At 37.3% G+C, this 19,067-nt stretch overlaps 2 protein-coding genes across 3 annotated transcripts in view; one reads left to right on the top strand and one right to left on the bottom strand.

The window, feature by feature from the left end:
• Positions 1-597: 597 nt before the first annotated feature.
• cox4i2 (cytochrome c oxidase subunit 4I2) lies at positions 598-3,903 on the top strand. Its single transcript, XM_082146351.1, has 5 exons — positions 598-775; positions 2,407-2,535; positions 2,744-2,911; positions 3,292-3,423; positions 3,556-3,903. The coding sequence occupies exons 2-5, from the start codon at positions 2,436-2,438 to the stop codon at positions 3,687-3,689; spliced, it is 534 nt and encodes a 177-aa protein (XP_082002477.1). The 5' UTR covers positions 598-775; positions 2,407-2,435; the 3' UTR covers positions 3,690-3,903.
• Positions 3,904-3,957: 54 nt separating this feature from the next.
• The window catches only part of bcl2l1 (BCL2 like 1), a 28,612-nt gene continuing 13,502 nt past the window's right edge, over positions 3,958-19,067 (bottom strand). For both annotated transcript variants that reach the window (XM_082146348.1, XM_082146349.1), the window contains exon 3: positions 3,958-7,291. In XM_082146348.1, the coding sequence (XP_082002474.1) occupies positions 7,148-7,291 (144 nt within the window). In that variant the 3' untranslated portion in view covers positions 3,958-7,147. The remainder of the gene's footprint in view (positions 7,292-19,067) is intronic.

Below are 19,067 nucleotides of genomic sequence, written 5' to 3'. Positions count from 1 at the left end.
TGATTAATAACATCTTTCTCTATATATCTTTAGATGTGCTGAGGGGTTGAAGGCATGTGCTGGAGCAGATGGATATTTCACAGCAAGCTTGTCCTTATTTGACCTTTAACATGGAGTATTCCTCAAAAAAATTCTCATGTCTTTCTCCATCTTTCACAGCTAGTTGAGCGTTGAAGTATATTCCCAATCGCAAGCTCACTGCCAGACTTCTGAGGCAGACTTTAGTTCAGGTTGCATTGGGCTAAACCTAGATCAGAACTGGACATGAGCCAGATGAACTCCCGCCTCTCTCTCCCCCTCATGTTATCTTCAGGGTCGCTTCCATTTCCTGTTCTCTGAAAGTTTGATTCCAAGAACTGTAATCATAAATTAAATTGCCTATGGATTCAAAAACAAGTCTTTTGGGGATGAAAACTAAATATGAGAAAAACTGCCAAAAATGTAAAAAATAAACAACAACAATCAAAAGGCACAGAGTTCTGGATATACTAAGAGTTAAACTTCAGCACTGACGTCCCAGTGAACAGTAAAGTCACATGCTTGTCTCAGATTGTTTACTTGCACAGTCTCTCACAGTTTAAAATCCCTACTAAACTCAATACCTCCCACCAGCTCTCTCTCTCTCTCTCTCTCCTTCCTTTCTCCACCCACCCTGTTTTCATGGTCAGTCTTGAAACAGCCTAACACAGTGGGGAAAAGCATAAAACGAAGTGTGCACGTTTTCTTTTTTGCACATTTTTGTGATATTGTCATCGTCTAGTCTCTCAGGAAAACTGTGAGTACGATGAGGGAACTTTCTAGAAGCAGCAGGGGGAGAAGGGTAGTAATCGTGGACTGAAAAACGGGAGGAAATTCATCTGTGCACTTAAAAACTACATTTAACTGTGAAAAATACTTTTCCAACGATGCAATGTTTAAAAATGCTGCAGTAAGACTCTTTATGCTTTGATAAAAATGTATGCATAGGCCAGCTTTTAATAGATATGCAAACAGATGAGTTTAATGCATTTACATAACGACTTATTTGCTTTTACTCGCTGTTGTACATGGCCATACTGTCTGTATTTTTTACAATAGAAACTCATTCTAAAATAAAGTACATTCAAAAAATTATTTATAGAAATATAGACAGGAAAATATATTTTAGAGCAAAATACTGCAGATACCTGTCTTTATAAATCACTTGTTAATTTTTGTGAGAGTTCAGAGGGGTCAATGTGAACTCTTGGCTTGAGCTTTTGCCAGTTTCAGCCATTTTAATGACAGCATATTTGTGTCTCTCCCGCTGCACATGGAGGGTGCAGAAAGTTTCAGCTTTGATAATAAAGCATTCAAAAAAAGTTTAATCTTTGCACAGATGAATAAAGAATGTTGTATTATAGCATGACCATTTGCATTTTGAATAAAATAGGGAAAAAAAAACATTACATAAAAAATATGGTAACACCTTACAATAAGGTCCTATTGACTAACATTAACACATGTATTGTACTGTAACATTGTTATTTATTAATCTTTGATAATGTTAGTTAATAAAAATACAACTGTTCATTGTTAGTTCATATTAGCTCAGATCCATTAATAATATTAACAGATTTGTTATCTCTTGTCAAGTATTGTAGTTAACTAACAGAACCTTATTGTAAAATGTTACCAATAATTATTATGAAGATTTTTATGTGGCTCTGTTCAACCTCCAGATTTCCCACCCAACTGCGTAGCAAGACTGTGTATCATGATGGTGGAGACTTACTGTAATTAACAGCAAAAGATGATTATGTGACCAGACTGTACAAGCTGGGATTTGGATTTGATCTAGAGCAGGAGAAACTAAAGGATCATGGAGTTTATATATACCTTTATCGACAGTATATGCAGAAATAAATAGCAAAAGGTCCTAAACTCGAGACCTTTCCCTTTACATAGGGCTTTGACAGTCCTAAAACTACTGAAGACAGTAGAATTATCACAAGTTAGTCCACAAAGATGAGAGTAGTCATACATCAAAAAGTCAAGCAACTTTAATAAAATAACAGCAGGATCAACATAACATTATGTGTCTAAACAACACCAGACAATGAACAGAAAGAAATGAAGGGCTTAAATACACAGGCTAATGAACTATAGGTGCAAAACAGGTGTGCTCTAATTAGTAAAATACTTAGAAGCCATGACAACTAATGATGGTGGGAATATGTAAGAACAAAGACAAGCAAACTAAACGTCCATTAAGAACAAGAAAGTGAAACAAAGGTAAAACGTGACAAGAATTGAATGTAATACACAAGCATATGGAGATAGTTAAGAGGATGACATTCAACGTGGTTGAACGTTAAGAAGATGCAGGCTCCAGCTAATAATGTATAGATCAGTCCATTTGTATTATATTTAATCTCAATCTGCCAGGTGCTGTGGTGTTTCTGAGGGGTTTTGAGATGCTGCACTTGACAGCGGGACGTGTAGGGGGGCTTTTGTCCAGACGGGGAGTGGCTGCATTCAGCGCCAGCAGTGTCAAGATGGCCAGCCACGGGCATGGTAATGTCAAATGTCCTTTTAAAGCCAAAAATATCATACAAATTTGGAGATAAAAATAAAAAGATGATGATGATGATGATAAACAACTTTGACTACATCAGTATGTTTTTATAAAATGCCACTTTCTTCAAGAGATTTCTACTTCACGTCTGAAATGCTTGCATTTTTCTCTCAATAGTCAATTGATTATTTCTTTCTGTTCTCCCAGGTGATGTGACAGAACAGGCGGACATGTCTGTACCCATGTACTGGGACCGTCTGGACACTCCTCTTCCAGACAGACCATACCAAGACACCCTCAGTGATGCAGACAAGAGCCTGAAGCAGAAGGAGAAAGGCCCCTGGAATAACCTCTCCAAAGAGGAGAAACTTGCCTGTTGGTATACTTCTTCCTTATTGTCCGTTCTCCTTCTGGTCCTGTGTCTTTTATACTTGTATTCGAAGGTAAACGAACATATAGAGAACAAATTTTATGTGACTTTCCATCTGTGAGTTCATCTAAATTCTTGTAGTTGATAGATCAAATCCTGATACGTGACACACCCTGGTTCATGGTATGTGATGTAAACCCAAGGCTATTGGCTAAAAATCACAAACGCAAGCCCTTTGATACATCCAACGTCAAGATCTGGCCATTTTATTGGGTTATTAAGGGAAATTTTCCTGAGCGGGCAAAGCACAGTATAGATAAAATCATGGAGAACAATTAAAATGTTGTATTTTTATTTATTTATCTATTGTGATCCTCAATGGCAGTGTACAGGATGATGTTTAAAGAGTCATTCGCTGAGATGAAGAAACCAACGGGTGAGTGGAAGACTGTGGTGGGTGGCATCTTCTTCTTCATCGGTTTCACTGGCCTGGTTGTTCTGTGGCAAAGGTACTTTGGTAAGGGATCATCTTAAATTTTTTTTATTATTATTCAATGATTGTTTAATTTTAATATTAGGATTCAAATAAGTGAATAGGTTTGTTTAGGTTCAACTTTTTCTTTTCTTTTTTTTTCTTCTGCTTTCTCAGTGTATCCTCCTCATCCTCGTACCTTTGATGATGAATGGCAGGCCAAGCAGGTGCAGAGGATGCTGGACATGCGGGTGAACCCCGTGGAGGGCTTCTCAGCCAAATGGGACTATGAGAAGGGCCAGTGGAAATAAATGTAGGGAATGCAGCTGTGAGCGTCACGTCAACCCCTTGCCAATTATCTGCCATTTGTCTCTGGCAGTCTTCATGCCATCCTTTATGCAAACATATGAATATTATCCAATGGGCATCAATGTAAAATCTGAACAAGTATCAGTGAGACAGTCCACAACACTGAATGAGAAGTGTTAATTCTTGACTAAACAGAAATAAAACCTGAAAGAATAACATCTTGTGTGTCTTTGTATTCATTCAACAGACACATAATAACCACAAGAGGTCTTGAGAATTCAAATGGGTCTTTATTTAATTTAAATGATATCAGACATTTAAAAAAAGTCTCAAGACACAAAACAATTAATTCAGGGGTGAAGCTGTTTAAATAAACCCAAAACCTTAAAAAAATAGTTTTCATTTTTGTCCCCTTATGTTGAAGGTTAAGTTGGCTAAATACAAACACAATGAGCAACAAATACACTTCAAAAGAAATGGAGTTTAAGGCCATAGGAAGGAACAATATGCGTTTACACGAAATATCATAAATAATTTCAAATCAACAAACGCCTTAAATATTTGTACTAATCTATGATGAGCTAGTCTAATTGTTATTTAAGTTAACTAGTTTACATAGTGTCGTGCCAATGCTGGTACATTTCACTCTTAAGCATACTGTCAAACTCCGTAACCACCACACAGCGCGCGCGCGCACGCACACACACACACACACACACACACACACACACACACACACACACACACACACACACACACACACACACACACACACACACGACAGACAAACATAGACTAAGCATGCAAGCAGCAAATTTCATAACACGGAATGTATTCTGTGAAATCAGTGTCTATAGAGCAGCAAAAGGTGTAAATCTCGGCAATTTCAATCTGCTAAGACTCGCCAACTATAAATGTTTACATCGTTATTTAAACAGTTCACTCGCAACTTTGGAGTTTAAAGGTGGCTTACCGGATCTAATGTTGCCATATACAACCTTTACATTTCTAACTTTATTTACTTTAAGTCAACATAATAGCAAATTCAGATTGTAACAATTTTCAAATGCAGCCTTAGTCTATTGTATGTTATTGTACATAATCGTCATTGAGTTATTGTAAACAATAAAGCAATTGGCCATTTCAGAAAAGCTGTATTTATTAAAAGAGAAGGATTGAATAATTAGCAAATGACCATTATTCCCTCTTTGGATTAATGAGCACTGATTAATCGTAAAAAAATAAAAAATAAATGTTTTGTTGATGTTGATTTTAAAACAAATCCCTAGAGCTGAGGGAAATTTCATTTAGTTCCTCTGGGAGTAAATCGGGAAGAATAAATCTTTTCTCATACCTGCTTAATGTTAACTTCCCGCGGAGCCCTACGGCAGACATCTCTTTTCTAGGTTAGTTCTCAGAAGACGTGACGTTTAGGATTGGTATCTTTTGATTGACGCACCAAACGATCTCGGCTTTCCCACGTGATCTCAAAGCGGGGTTGAAGGCTGGAGACACACCTGTACCACCACTGCTTTCATCACTTCTGTTTGAATTACCCCGCTCGTCAATCATTACTAGTCGAAAAAAGGCGATGAATATTCAAGTTGACGTCCTGTTTGAATAACTGATGGTTTGAAGCCTAAAGATCACTTCTCCACATCTCCGAGAGCTTAAACGAGTTTGACACGAGCCGAGTGTAAAGCAGCAGGTGCGCGCGCGGAGTGACACGAGCGCTTAACGTCTCTGACAGGAACGCGTTTAAAATGAGATTCGACAGGAATCAGGAGCTGTGAGAAGACGGAGAAGATTAGAGAGATTTATCTCAACTATTTCTAAGGTTTGCTTTTGAAAACATGAATTACAATAAAAAAAAAACAAAAAAAAACGATGAAGCATAAAATTTACTCTTTAACAGTTTAAAACAATGAGTTTAGTCAAATACTATATTTTTTGTTTGTTTTTCCACGGCAGCACCATGATGTTATCTGACCCAATATATATGTCTGTCAGCCAGGGTTCAAAACATTGTGGACCATTACACAGTAAGACCCAACTCAACAAATCTATGAATGCTCTAATATCCGTGGAAATAACATTTACTCTTGGACATGTGAATGCTTAAAGACCAGAATTGAGATTAGCATTTTAGCTTGGCTCTGTATATTTAAATGTGCTGCAAGTGTCAAACTAACTTTTGCTTACTGAAAAAAACCACTGCATATATCATTTCATACCTCAGATTACAAATAAAACAAAAACTCAATGACTATTAGCTTGTTACAAATGCTAGGCCAGTATTCCCAGAACTGGTTGCATTCTCATTCCAAAGACCATACAAGACACCAAGCACTCTTGTGGCAATATGGTTTAATCTAATTACTTTCAGCTTAAAGTGTTACATTTTCTGTGTATAAAACACAGTTAAGTGTAGTCACAGATACAACAGGAGTGATCTACGTACTCCTTGTGTATCCGTGTCTCTTCTAGCTCTAGTTACAACAATCTCAAAGGTATAAAGAGTTATACGTGATACCACATCTGAAGCTGAAACTTAGGTTTAATAAGGTTTAATAAATCAAACGGCACCAAACATACAGAACTTTCTCTCAAACTGTTGGCCGTCTCATAACTGTTGGTCCCTCAGACAATTTGGATGCTTTAGAGGATTTCAAACCTGCCCATGCAGGTAGTCACACGGTTAACGCTCATCAAATTTGCATGTGAAAAGAAACAGAACAATAATGGGAAAACAACAACAACATAAAAACACTCACAGACATATTTTATCTGTTCTCCACATTTTTCTATAATGGTAGAGAGATTGCAGAGGAAGCAGGCGCTCAAGTGTAGTGAGATGCCTCTGCTCTCGAGCTAATATCTGGCACTCCAGACAGGAATAACGCTCCTCAGAAATGTCAGTGCTGATTTACCGACTGAATACTTCAAATTCAGTTCAGATTCAATTCTTTATCATTCGGTTAACTCAAGAATTACAAATGAGCTTAAATTAGATTTAAAGATAAAATGTTTGTATCCTTGTCAGTTTTGCAAGTCTCTTTGAAAATGAGAGAATAATAAGGATACTTAAAAGATTAATGATAGAGATGAAGAAAAAAAAAATTACAGACAAAAGAAGCAAGATTTGAAACTTTTTTCTCTTGACTGTTTTAGTCATTTTTCTCATTTCGTTGAACATGGTGTAAGGATACGTGGCTTTGCCTTTTCCGAGTCAGCTAAAACCAAAGCACCCTCATGCAGTCTGGGTCATGTGATGTGACATCACAGATGCACTCCACTCAGTCAACAGTACACGGGTGGGACGGGGGATGTAAACATGACATTTCTTGGCAATAAAAGGGAAACAAATAAATCCAAAACAAGTATTTTTGAAGTTCCTTCATTTCAGCTGGAGGTCTAAATGAAGCAGTAGGTGTATTTGGATCTTCAGTAATTCCGATCCTCACAGGCGTTTCTGTGCAATGAGTGACCCGACCACGACACCTGTGAGCAAGGTCATTCCCGCCAGCAACCACTTCTTGAAGCTTTCTTGTGACTTTCTGCTCTCTGCTGCTGCATCTTTTCCAAAGATCTCCGCGAATCGCTCCTGCACAAAACACAGAGAATATAATCAGATTTATTTCTACAACAGCGAATCTATGAAAATATCCACACATGTACTATATTATGTTATTAATGACTGAAATTGGCAGAATATTTAGATTTTGGGGTAAAATCTAATTGACCGGTTATGACAACTTCCGCTTCTGAGAAATCCGGAAATGTGAAAAAGGTCAATTGTCACTAGATATTCATAAATCAGAGGAAAATATTACCATGATCAACCACCCAATAATTACATTTCAGATACTAACTGACAAGCTCATTCCAGCCAACCACTGAACTCCTTCAAGTGTCCCTTCCCATCAGGCCTTTCATTAATCCCACCCTTCCTGTGACAAGTTTGTTTGTGCAATAATGTGTTCATGACCACCAGGGGGCGAGATTTACCAAGCCTGTTTCAAAGACTTCACTAACCTCATTTCTCAGCAGGATTCTGTAGCAACCCCAATTTTATTTGAAAAGCTGAGAGGGGATTTCAGGCTTTACAACATAACCCGTTTCCTCAGGGAACACACACAAAAGTAGAGCTCACCAACTGCACATGGAGGCTGAAATAACTCAACCAGAGCACTGCAGTAAAAAGCAAATATGACTCATAATAAACATGCATGAGTTCATACCACCCCGACAATTTCTGAGGACAGAAATGTTTTTTTCCTTCTCTGCAGTTTTTCCATTGGATCTTCAGTGTAGATTCAGGGTCAATACGATTTGTTTCACTGACATTTTTGTCAGCGGTATTACAGCAATGCAGTGATCAAGCCAAAAATAATTCAGTGCATGCAGTCGATTACAAAACACACACACCCACACACACACACACACACACACACACACACACATGCACACACACACCCCTCAGACGCCCACCCCTGTTTTCCACTCAAGAAGACTGATGTCATCCTCCAGTCTTTCCCTTTGCCCTAGTTATCTACACAAGCTTGAAAATATGGGAAGAAGAATGTGGAGGACTGGGTAAAACCATCCGACACTTAACACGTGCACTGTGGCAACATTTATCAGTCACAGCAGAACTGGGTTTCTCTTTACAGGGAAACAAAACTGGATGTCATAGCATGTAGCAGGATGAAGTTGTATGACAATTTATTAATTTTTTTTGCCTTTTTAGTGCATATATAAATATATAAAAAAACTTTGTATATAAAATATATATTTTTAAAAGCTAACAGAATTAATTTGGGCTTTTTTTTAGCATATATATATATATATATATATATATATATATATATATATATATATATATATATATATAACTTTGTATATTTATATATTTAAAGGCTAACAGAATTATAGGAATTAAAGGGATAGTTCACCCAAAAATGACAATTCTGTCATCATTTACTCACCCTCAAGTTGTTTCAAACCTGTATGAATTTCTTTTTTATGCTGAACACAAAGGAAGATATTTTGAAAAATGTCGGTAACCAAACAGTTGATGGACCCCAATGACTTCCATGGTATTTTTTTTTCCCCTACTATGGAAGTCAATAGGGTCCATCAACTGTTTGGTTACCGACATTTTTCAAAATATCTTCCTTTGTGTTCAGCAGAAAAAAGAAATTCATACAGGTTTGAAACAACTTGAGGGTGAGCAAATGATGACAGAATTGTCATTTTTGGGTGAACTATCCCTTTAAGATTTAGGCCTACTTAAAAAAAAAAAATACCCATATGTGTTGCACAGTTGTGTTGAGAACATGTTTACCACTAGGCCACAGCTCCAATACTTTGTGACCATTTTTCTGCATATTAATACTCATCAGTGCTAGCTAGCTACAAAAGCAATCTGTCATGTTTCATATGAATTGAGAAGGATTGCTAAAGCTGAAACATTACAAATATAAAAAAGGAGCAGCTAGGAGAGGTCAAATGGGTGTCTGTCAGAAGGACAGTGCACAACAAAAATGCAAATGACCTATGGTAAATGATTGCATTCCACAAAGCCTCAAGTGTATAATCTGGGGAGGAGTTGTCAAATTTGTTGACAGTAACATTGTTTTAACTGACAAAAAGGATGAAAGGGAGATTAATAAGAAGGAAGTAATAGACAGAGTCAAATAGGCTTGTTTTGGATATGAAATGTGTGACGTAGTCAAAGTGATGTCAGTCACATAGTGTGCATAGGAACAAGATCAATTTCATAGGAAATGATATCGTAAGTGTGAGGGAGGGGTGATGGGAGTGGCAGAAGCTGATAACAGACATGCAGTTCCAGAGCAGAGGGGTTATCACAACCAGTGACGCAGCACATGACATCACAAGTCAAGACTCTAACTCACTTTCACTTACGGTTAACAGATACCTAAAAACCACATCAAAAACACCTTATGCTCAAATCTATGATATACAACGACAAAAATAATAATAATATTTGATTATAATTATTAGTAGCTAATAACTACTCATGGCCCGAGTGCTTAGAAAAGTAATACTTCTCAACAAATCACACAATTGGATGTATGATTCCTATCAGTAGCATAAACAGTGCGGAACGAGTGTCAAACAACCCCTCCAATAGGATAGTGATGCGCAAATTGAGCAAACACCACATAAAACACACACACACAATCCAACACAATACTGTACATCCTACAGAGAGTTCAATATCCTACTAGAACAATTTACCATAAAAGCAAACTACCGTTTCACCGCACAGTGACTTGAGTAAATATCATTTCTATCATGCACTTCCTCAGGCACACCTTTGTCAACCTTGGGTAGTTTAAACATGACCCATGCCGACCTGATCATGAATGATGAACAGAGAAGGCGTGCTACAGTCAATACAATCAGACGGAAGAGGAATTTGCATCATGCTTTGACAGGTACATGAGTAACCCCTGCAGGAATGCTAACAGTATGACTTGGCAGCAGAGCCAAGCCTAATGCACACATGTTAGAGAGTATCAGTGTGAGAAACTGTGAGAACAAGGTAGGAACAATGTACACTGGTATGACAAGAATGTGGCTCTTTGATTACAGTCCAAATCATAAATCTAAGACATGTTAAGGCATGCTTGTTGGCAGTAGGATTATGGTGCAACGCATAGCCTAGGCTAAAACACCTATGTAAGCTATGTGCAATCATGTACAAGAACAGGCTATACGTGATGGGTGAATCCAGGAGGGGCACATAGTGTCTTAACCTTTTGAGCAGACATCTTTCATGCTGGAGTGAGTAAGCAAAATATCTGTCATTCATAATAAGCTTTAATTAACTAATCATCAGATGAAATATCACAGGGCTTTGTCTAAATATCCAAGAATAAGCAATAGTGATGCTTGCTTTAGAAAACTACTAATAAGCCTCTGTGTCCCAATTAGATATTGCATGAGTAAGCATTCAGCAATTAAAAGTATCTCTTTCATGTTCAAACTAATTCCATAATCATCTTTGTATTGTCCTAATCACTGAACAAAAGGCAATTACAATTTGTCAGTTTCTTAGTTTCTATTTCACCAGGCAGCAGGGGTTATTTCTGATGCTTCCATCAAAAGTGTGTTCAGATCTTCCCAATGTTTAACATTATTATATTAAAAGGATTGTTCACCCAAAATTAAAATTATGTCATCAGTTTCTGACCCTCATGTCATTCCAAACACGTAAGACTTTTTCAGTTTTGAAACACAAATGAATATATATTTTAATGAAACCAGAGAGATTTCTGTCCCTTAATTGAAAATCCATTCACCCAAAACTTTGACACATCAAAAAGTTAATAAAATAGATCATACAAGAAATTCATATGAATCAAGCTGTTGAATCCATTTTCTGAAAAGACACTATGACTTGCATGACATACATGGCTTAATCTGCGAATCATTTGGATTAGATTCATATGGATTTATTTAAGTTTTGGTTGCATGGGCTTCCAATGGAGGGACAGAAATCTCTCAGGTTTCATTAAAAATATCTTAGTTTCTCAAAAATGGATGAAAATCTTATGGGTTTGGAACAACATGAGAATGACTAACTGAATTTTCATTTTTGGGTGAACAATGTAGGGGCTTATTAATCCCATCCCCACCAAACCAGGTACAGCACATGCCCTAACATGTCTCTAACAACACTGCAATATGCCTGACCATCATGACAGCATAATGACTCAGTTTTTTAACAGTTCATTAACTAATGTGACTCTTTGTATATCTTGCAACTACACCTTAAAAGATCCACTCCAAAACTCACACTGATTCACTATAGGTGTGACTGAGTGAAAAGCATTTGTACACAAACACAATCTGTCAAGAAAACCTGACTTTTACTGGCTCCAAACAGTGCTGAGGTTGTGCGAATGCTCCCAAGAGACACCGGCTGCTAGGCAGCGGGGACTGCCAGGCGTTTTCCACAACCCTATCTAAACAAAGAGCACATACAAACCTGGCCCTACAGGACAGAGTGAAACCAGGTGCAAGGTGCCTACGTTTGTTAGTTAGCATAGGCTAATATCCAAATAGAGGCCAAGAAAGGGGCTGATTCTGATCTTAAAAGGAGCACGGTGGGTGAAGGAGTTACTGGAGGGGTATAAAAGCTGGCACAGATGAACAGAGGCGGACCACAGAAACACAAATTCATCCTTACCACTGTTACTACAGTTATAATACAGACTACTGAGCTACTCTGTTGACATCAGTGTATTACATCAAGTACATCCAACCTCATCCTGTTGAAGATGAGCAATTTGTATGTGTGAGAGAGAGTAGTGTGTGTGTGTTTGGGAAGTTATGAGAGGATCGTACAGAGAGTTCAATTTGGTTCGGTTGAGTCAGAGCACTGGGTTTCTCCACTGTTACACCATCCTGACCCCTTAACCCTCACCATGGCGTTTGTGAAACCAGTGACTTGCTTTCCAGAATAGCTTGTCCGGTTTTTAACCAGATGATTGATGATACACACACTAGGAACATAACACGTTTTATTCAAAACACAGCATGGTGTGTAAGTACAGGAGCTAGTTTCTTATCAGTACTTCTGTTTTAGCCTTTTCTCACTTGGTTGACCAATGAGAGTCATTTGAGAAACAATGAGAACAACATATTGTACATAAAATGCCCATGCAAGCCTCTATGCTGGATGTTCTGAATGGTTGCTTATTGACGCAAGTCCCCATGAAGCTATAATCTATGTAGGTAATAACAGCTGTACTATTTCAGTGAATTACCGAAATCTCCAAAAATGTCAAAGCTACTTTTAAAATGTGTGTCAAATCTGACAACAATGGTATCATAAATGCATCTTTTAAGTCACACTAAAAAACTATTTTGCAGGCTAGTCCAGTTAATATGAATGAACAAGTAAATAAACTCCTGTAAATTATAGAGTAAATCCTAAACACCATTGACTAAACTGAAAGGTGAGACTTAGCCGTTATAAAGAGCAGAGGTTTTCAAAGAGGGTCCTGTTGCCAGGAGGTCTGCGAAATACGATTTATATTCCAAAGTGACTTATATAATGCATTTAACGTCAAATAAGCAAAACGTAGACACTTAAAAGTAGGCACTTCAAGGTTCATTTGTTATGTGCTTCAGAAAAAAGTTCACAGAGACCAAGACGGCAAGCACATTTTGTTGGCTTTCTTTATTTTACAAAAGTACAACGTTTTGCTGTTATTTTGAAGGTGCACAAATAAAAATACACTCTCTACCATTTTGAATGATGCGTATTTTAAGATGTTTGCACTGATATAATCCAAGCGATCGCGCTGGCGCCTCATGCGCACACCCAACATATCAGTTCTCCTCACATCGCTAACTTAACATGACATCGCAGCCTCTTATGAGACAACAGAAAAGTTATTCGGTTACTATTTAATTTGTCTGTTGTACAGTATGTAGGATGTGTCGGTCAGCGGGAGCATGCTGTGGTGTTTTTCCAAACACTTTTTTTTTTGTGTGTGTATTTGAAGGAAGCTATTTTGAGTGGATATTGGGAGACGAGAGAAGTACAAAGCCTTCTTTACATAATAAATTTAGCAACCACATGTTACACTGCGACTATTCATTCATGGAAACGATTCATGCTGAATGAGAGGTACGTGAGCAGTTTCAGTTTCAGTTTCACTTAAAAAAAAAAATTTGTTAAATGCCAAATTATAGCTTGGCATTTAAAATAAATAGTGTTTGTAATGAATGGCTGTTACAACCTGCGTAACAATGGAACTATAATTTATTTTAATTTTATAAAAAAAAATTCTATTCTGAATAGGCCTACCAGTAAATTTTAAAGATTTGGGATTAAAGGATTTTAAACCCAAACATCAATGATATTCTGGTTCCTAGAAAAGACTCCCATCTAGGGCTACATGATTTGGGGAAAAAGCTATTTTATATATTTTTTTTTATATATATTAGGGCTGGGGGAATTAACGCGTTAATCTTTGCGATTAATTTGAGATGTTTAACGCGTAAAAAATAAATAAAAATAACGCAAGTAACGCAGCACTTTTTTTTTTGCCTCGTTTTAATGACTTTCCTTTTTTTTTTTTTTCGCTCTCCGTTCCGTGTGTGTGTGTGTGTGTGTGTGTGTGTGTGTGTGTGTGTGTGTGTGTGTGTGTGTGTGTGTGTGTGTGTGTGTGTGTGTGTCGGCACGCTGCGCTCTCTGCTCAATGTTCCACTCCGTGTTTGCGCTGCGTGTTCTGCTCTGTCGTTAACGGCCCAAACGCTCCAATCATGTACCGATCATGCACTGGAAAAGCAAAGTCCGATCAAATAATGTGAAATTTCTCTGTAGACTTCTGTTTGCTGAGCTGGAATAGCCATGCTGGGCAACAATGGTAAAATGACCTACTAAATATGATTATTACTAAATTATTACTATTGTAACAATTTCATTATTAAAAATAATATAATATTTAAGAATAAATTAATAATTCACATTTATTTGTATAGCGCTTTTCACAATACACATCATTTCAAAGCAGCTTTAAAGAAAATGCATGAGTCCACTTTACAATTTAGAGTGATCTGTTATCAGAGGTAACTATCTAAGTTATGTATTTCAGAAATGTACATACAAAATTACAGTTAGCTAAAAATGTATTAATTTAAACAATGTAATAATTAAAGGCAAAAACAATGAGCTCATTAAAGTAATGATTACTTATTTGTTTACAAATGATTATGACATTTAGAAAAATGTAGCGTTGGTGCATGTTGATTCAGAGTTTTGATTCAATTTTATTTTACAATAAAAAAACAACAACTTTATTTTACGGGAAAACTGCAGGTTGCCGTTAACATGCAGGCAGGCTATAACTATATCTAAAAATCATTAGAAAGGCTTCAGTACACTACACTAGAGAATAACATATGGATTATCATGTTTACTTCAAATTTCTTTAGAGAGAAGTATTATTTTTCATATTTTTACCCAAAATAGGGTGGTGTGAGCATTGAGCACTATAAACACATGTAATGTCGGTTTAATTCATACTGGAAGCCAGAAAGCTTACTTAGGGCAGAAAGAAACACCAGTACAGTGCAGAACAATTACAGACCGACCGGAAGGGCAGGATTTCCTAACAAATCGCTGAGGAATGCTGGACACCCTCATTCCTGTGTGGAAATCAGCTGATTTGAAACGTACTTTAGGGTAAGGGGGGGAAGGAATTCCAACTGTGTGGCGTCAAGAACTGGCCTTGCTGTTTCTCACTCAATCTCTGCTGAGTCATTCAGACTTCAAGCTGAAACCAGAAATTTCCAGTACTTGATTAAAGGGATGGTGGAGAGAGTGAGAAAGAAAGAAAAAAGAAAGGAGGTAAACAAAAACAACAAAAAAAGGACAGAAGCAAGACAAACCCAGTTAAACCATCACAAGGCATGTAACAGTCACGGTGAATTTGAAAATTACACAAATGTTGCAAAACAAACAGGATGTCAATTTTTTTGGAAGGTGAAATCACGTTGCAACATTTTTCAGGGTAAAAATAAACAACAAGAGGGTCAAAGACTGTATTTGCCACAGTTACTTTACCTCTGAGTCTGATCAAATTGATGGTCATCATCTCTTTGGTTCATGACGACAATGTGATCTCACTTACTCTAAGAGGGAGGCAGATGCTTCACAGCAAATGGGATTTCTGATGTCAGCCTGGTATTTACCATTTAAATGTCAATGACATCAGCCCACACCTACAGGCCAGGGAAACATTTATTATAGAGAGTCTCTCACTTCTTATAGAGAGCTGTCTCTCTCTGGTTTATGACGTGGTTTTAGTGGTTCACAGTTAGAGTAGCACATTCTGCATCCTCTCCTTAATGGTCCCTTAAATCTCAATAAAATGATTGAAAGACAGTCAACCTTGTTCAGGCCACTTCTGGCCACTCAGGCCTCGTATCCTGGGTTAAGATACTTTTTTTTTTTTTTACACTTGAAATTTTGAAAGGATGTTAGCACTGCTTTTAACCCGTTGAATATCTGAATTATCCTGAATTGTGTTGCCTAATGTATAATGTGAAACAAGGAATGCAATGCTAAATGTTTTGTTGTTTACTGACAGACAATCAAATATGAACTGCCTCAGCCTCATTCATTTTTAAGTTCAAACAACCCCAAGATTAACATTTTAAGCCCAAAAGATCAAGTTCTAAATAGGGATCCACAAATATTAAATACAAATATTATAATACAAATATAAATCATTATTTTCATATTTTCATCAAAAGAAAAAAAAGAATGATTATAAACTAAAATCAATTGCTTTAAATGCTACAAGTGAATTTAGGCATCATATTATAAATGTACAGTATGAAAAATGGTTATTCAGTTCCTAACGATTACGTTTAACAGTGGTCTTAGATGACAGTAAATGTAATTAGTAAATTGGTGAGTTTAGATGAAAGACAGTAAAAGTAAGATTACTAAATGTAAAAACAGGGAAGTAAGCAAGCCAAATGAAATATCCAATATTGACCAATAAACCAATAAATAGATAAAAATATCAACCAGTTCTGAACACTTATAGTCTGGCAAAACAGAAGGAAATCAATGGAAAGGTTCTCTAACTGTTCACCATTTGTTAATTAATTTAATCCAAATACAGGAACCAGCACCCTTGATGCAAACCAAACATCAGTTTCCCAAGCAGAGAAAGTACAGTCACCTTAAAAACACAGCAACACTGGCCTGGACAGATGATGTTTTATGCAACTCTATTGCTTCATTCATTTCACATTAACCGTAGTAACTGTTCTCAGCATGTACAGACTTTATTATCTATTCTCCTACATCCAATTTTCCTAATTACATCAGTTTTTGTCCAGAAACATTAGCGTTTCATTATGTAATAATTTAGTGTGAGGACACCTGATACATTAAACTGGTTTAAAACCCTGCGCCTGAAATTTTGCTGACAATTAGAGCAACAAAACAGACTCCACTAAACCATCAGCCCAAATTAAATTTAGATCACAGAACATCCAATCAGATCACAGCATGTAAAGTAATTTGAGCAATACACCTCCCCGTTTTATTTTAGGTCATATATCTGGAGGATCTGTCTGTGGCAGGTGTCCTTTGTACCCGCCTGGCAATGTGGCCATGTTTGTGCGTACCGTAAATGAATTAAAGAGAAGATTAATGAGTCAGGAGAGTGGGGCTCAGACTCCAATCTGTTCCGTATCTCATCGGGGAGACATCAGCTCCCATTCTGTCAAGCAAATCCCAGTGAGCTGGGACACACACAGACCACATACGTCCACATACATACAGACCTAAGCATTCATGCATGTTCTTGGACACGTGCAGCCAGATTTACCAGTCTCTGACCTAAACTGGCGCTTACAGGCAGACACGGCCTCTGGGGATATTTGTCAGGAAACAGACTGTTAGACTTATGCATATTGGATGGCGCACCAGCCTGAAACAGAGCATACAAGTACATGAATGGTGTGGTGCCAAGATATAGTCATGATTTTCAAATCACAAACGCTGCACCATCATGGTCAATTCCATTTGTAGGATGATTTCCTTAAAAAGTAAACACTGGTAGTGTTAATTTCGTTAACAAAATCCATGACGAAAAATGGTCGTTAATGACCTTTTTCCCCCATGACTAAGATAAAACGATGACGAGACAACACCAATGTCATTGAATTTTGACTATATCATTTGAGTATATCAACATGCAAGATCGTTGATGAAAAAAGACGAGACTGAAATGTTATCTTTCATTACTTTCATGCTTGTGGTTACCAGATGTCAAGATTTTAAATTCCCAAATCAGAACTTTTCTGTTTTACTTCATATTTGCATTCTGGCAACCATGCGCATTTGCTCTCTCTACACTGCGGAAGTAATGAACAGATGATCAGAAAACAACAAATAAGCTGGAGTTTAACGATCTGCATTGAGATATTTTGCTTAAATGAAAGTGTCATTCTGTGTTCTGTCACGAGCCGCTTGCGCTGTTTGCTGCAACAAAATCTGCGATCCAACCTTCTCAATGATGAACGGTAATAAATCCAAACATGGATCTTGACTATTGTTTGAGATTGTGGTTGAATAATTGCACCTGATTATGTAACCTTTGTGTGACAATACAAGTCTTTTTCGCTGTCGTTTTAAAGGTAGGGTAGGGCAAAGCCACGCCTCCTTCAAAACTTATAAACGCACACAGCAGAGTCTGCACAGGTAGAACATCATTGCATTCGGACTGAATTCAATCATTGGACGAAAATGATTTGGTCTTGAGACTGGCAGACGAAAGGAGAGTTCGTTCAAATTGTCCTGTTAAAAATTGTCATTATTTTTGCAATTCCATTTGGTGATGTTAATGGAGCAGAATAGATACATTTCTGCAAAATCTTAGGTGGTGAACAAGGTGGAACCTAGAAAACAACAACAATATGACTGATGGCAATCAGAGATGATATCAACACACTTTATCAGTAACTCTGAATCCCTGTGAGTCCATCGTCATAGCCTTTATTCACAACTGTGCCAAATCCTACTGATGATGATAATCTGATCTCAACTAGAAGCTAACAAGAATGAGAGAAAGCTGAATAGAGAGAGAGAGGCTTTACTGAAGACAGAGAGAAAGAGATGGACAGAATATAAAACGGAGGATAAATAAATGAGAGAGAGAAAGTGAGAGCGAGAAAACGAGAGCGAGAGAGAAAGAGAGAGAGGGGGGGGGATTGCTCATGACCTGATTTTCCAGCATAAGCCAGTTCAGTCAGAGCAGAGCAACAGTCATGCTATGTCCAGAGCGGCACAGGCGAGAAGATGATCTGAGCTCTAGCTCCCCCAGCTCCTAATCTGCTATCAGCCTGGCGTCACACACTCAGACTGAGCTTTCATTCTGAGTTCTCTTTCAGTCCTACCTGAGACATCTCTGAAGCACTGTGGTGATCTCATGACTCAAATGACTCCATCTCTTCATGACTTCATCTACAACTACAGACATGCTTATACAAACTCAAGTGCAATCAAACTATACTGACTGATGTCGGTTAATTGATTTTAATCAATCTTCAATTTGTTTTAATATCGATTTTTAAATCTCAAGATCAATCGTTGCCGCTTTCAGTTGACGCATGGACAAAACATCACTTGTAACTTTTAATATTAAACAAAGGTCTTAGCTTTCAAATTCTGTCAATTTTATTACAAAATTCAAACAATTAATGTCGTTTTGCCGCTCTTTTAATGCGACGTGACAGATCGCTGTAGCCACCACAGTTCAAGCAGCAGGACTGAGTACGATTTGAATTTATACATATATACATTTATTATA

This window comes from Leuciscus leuciscus (assembly GCF_965113295.1).
Source record: "Leuciscus leuciscus genome assembly, chromosome: 18".
In the NCBI taxonomy this organism is placed as follows: Eukaryota; Metazoa; Chordata; class Actinopteri; order Cypriniformes; family Leuciscidae; genus Leuciscus; species Leuciscus leuciscus.
The sequence above is the reverse complement of the archived record's forward strand: the minus strand, read 5'-3'. Positions and strand labels throughout refer to the sequence as shown.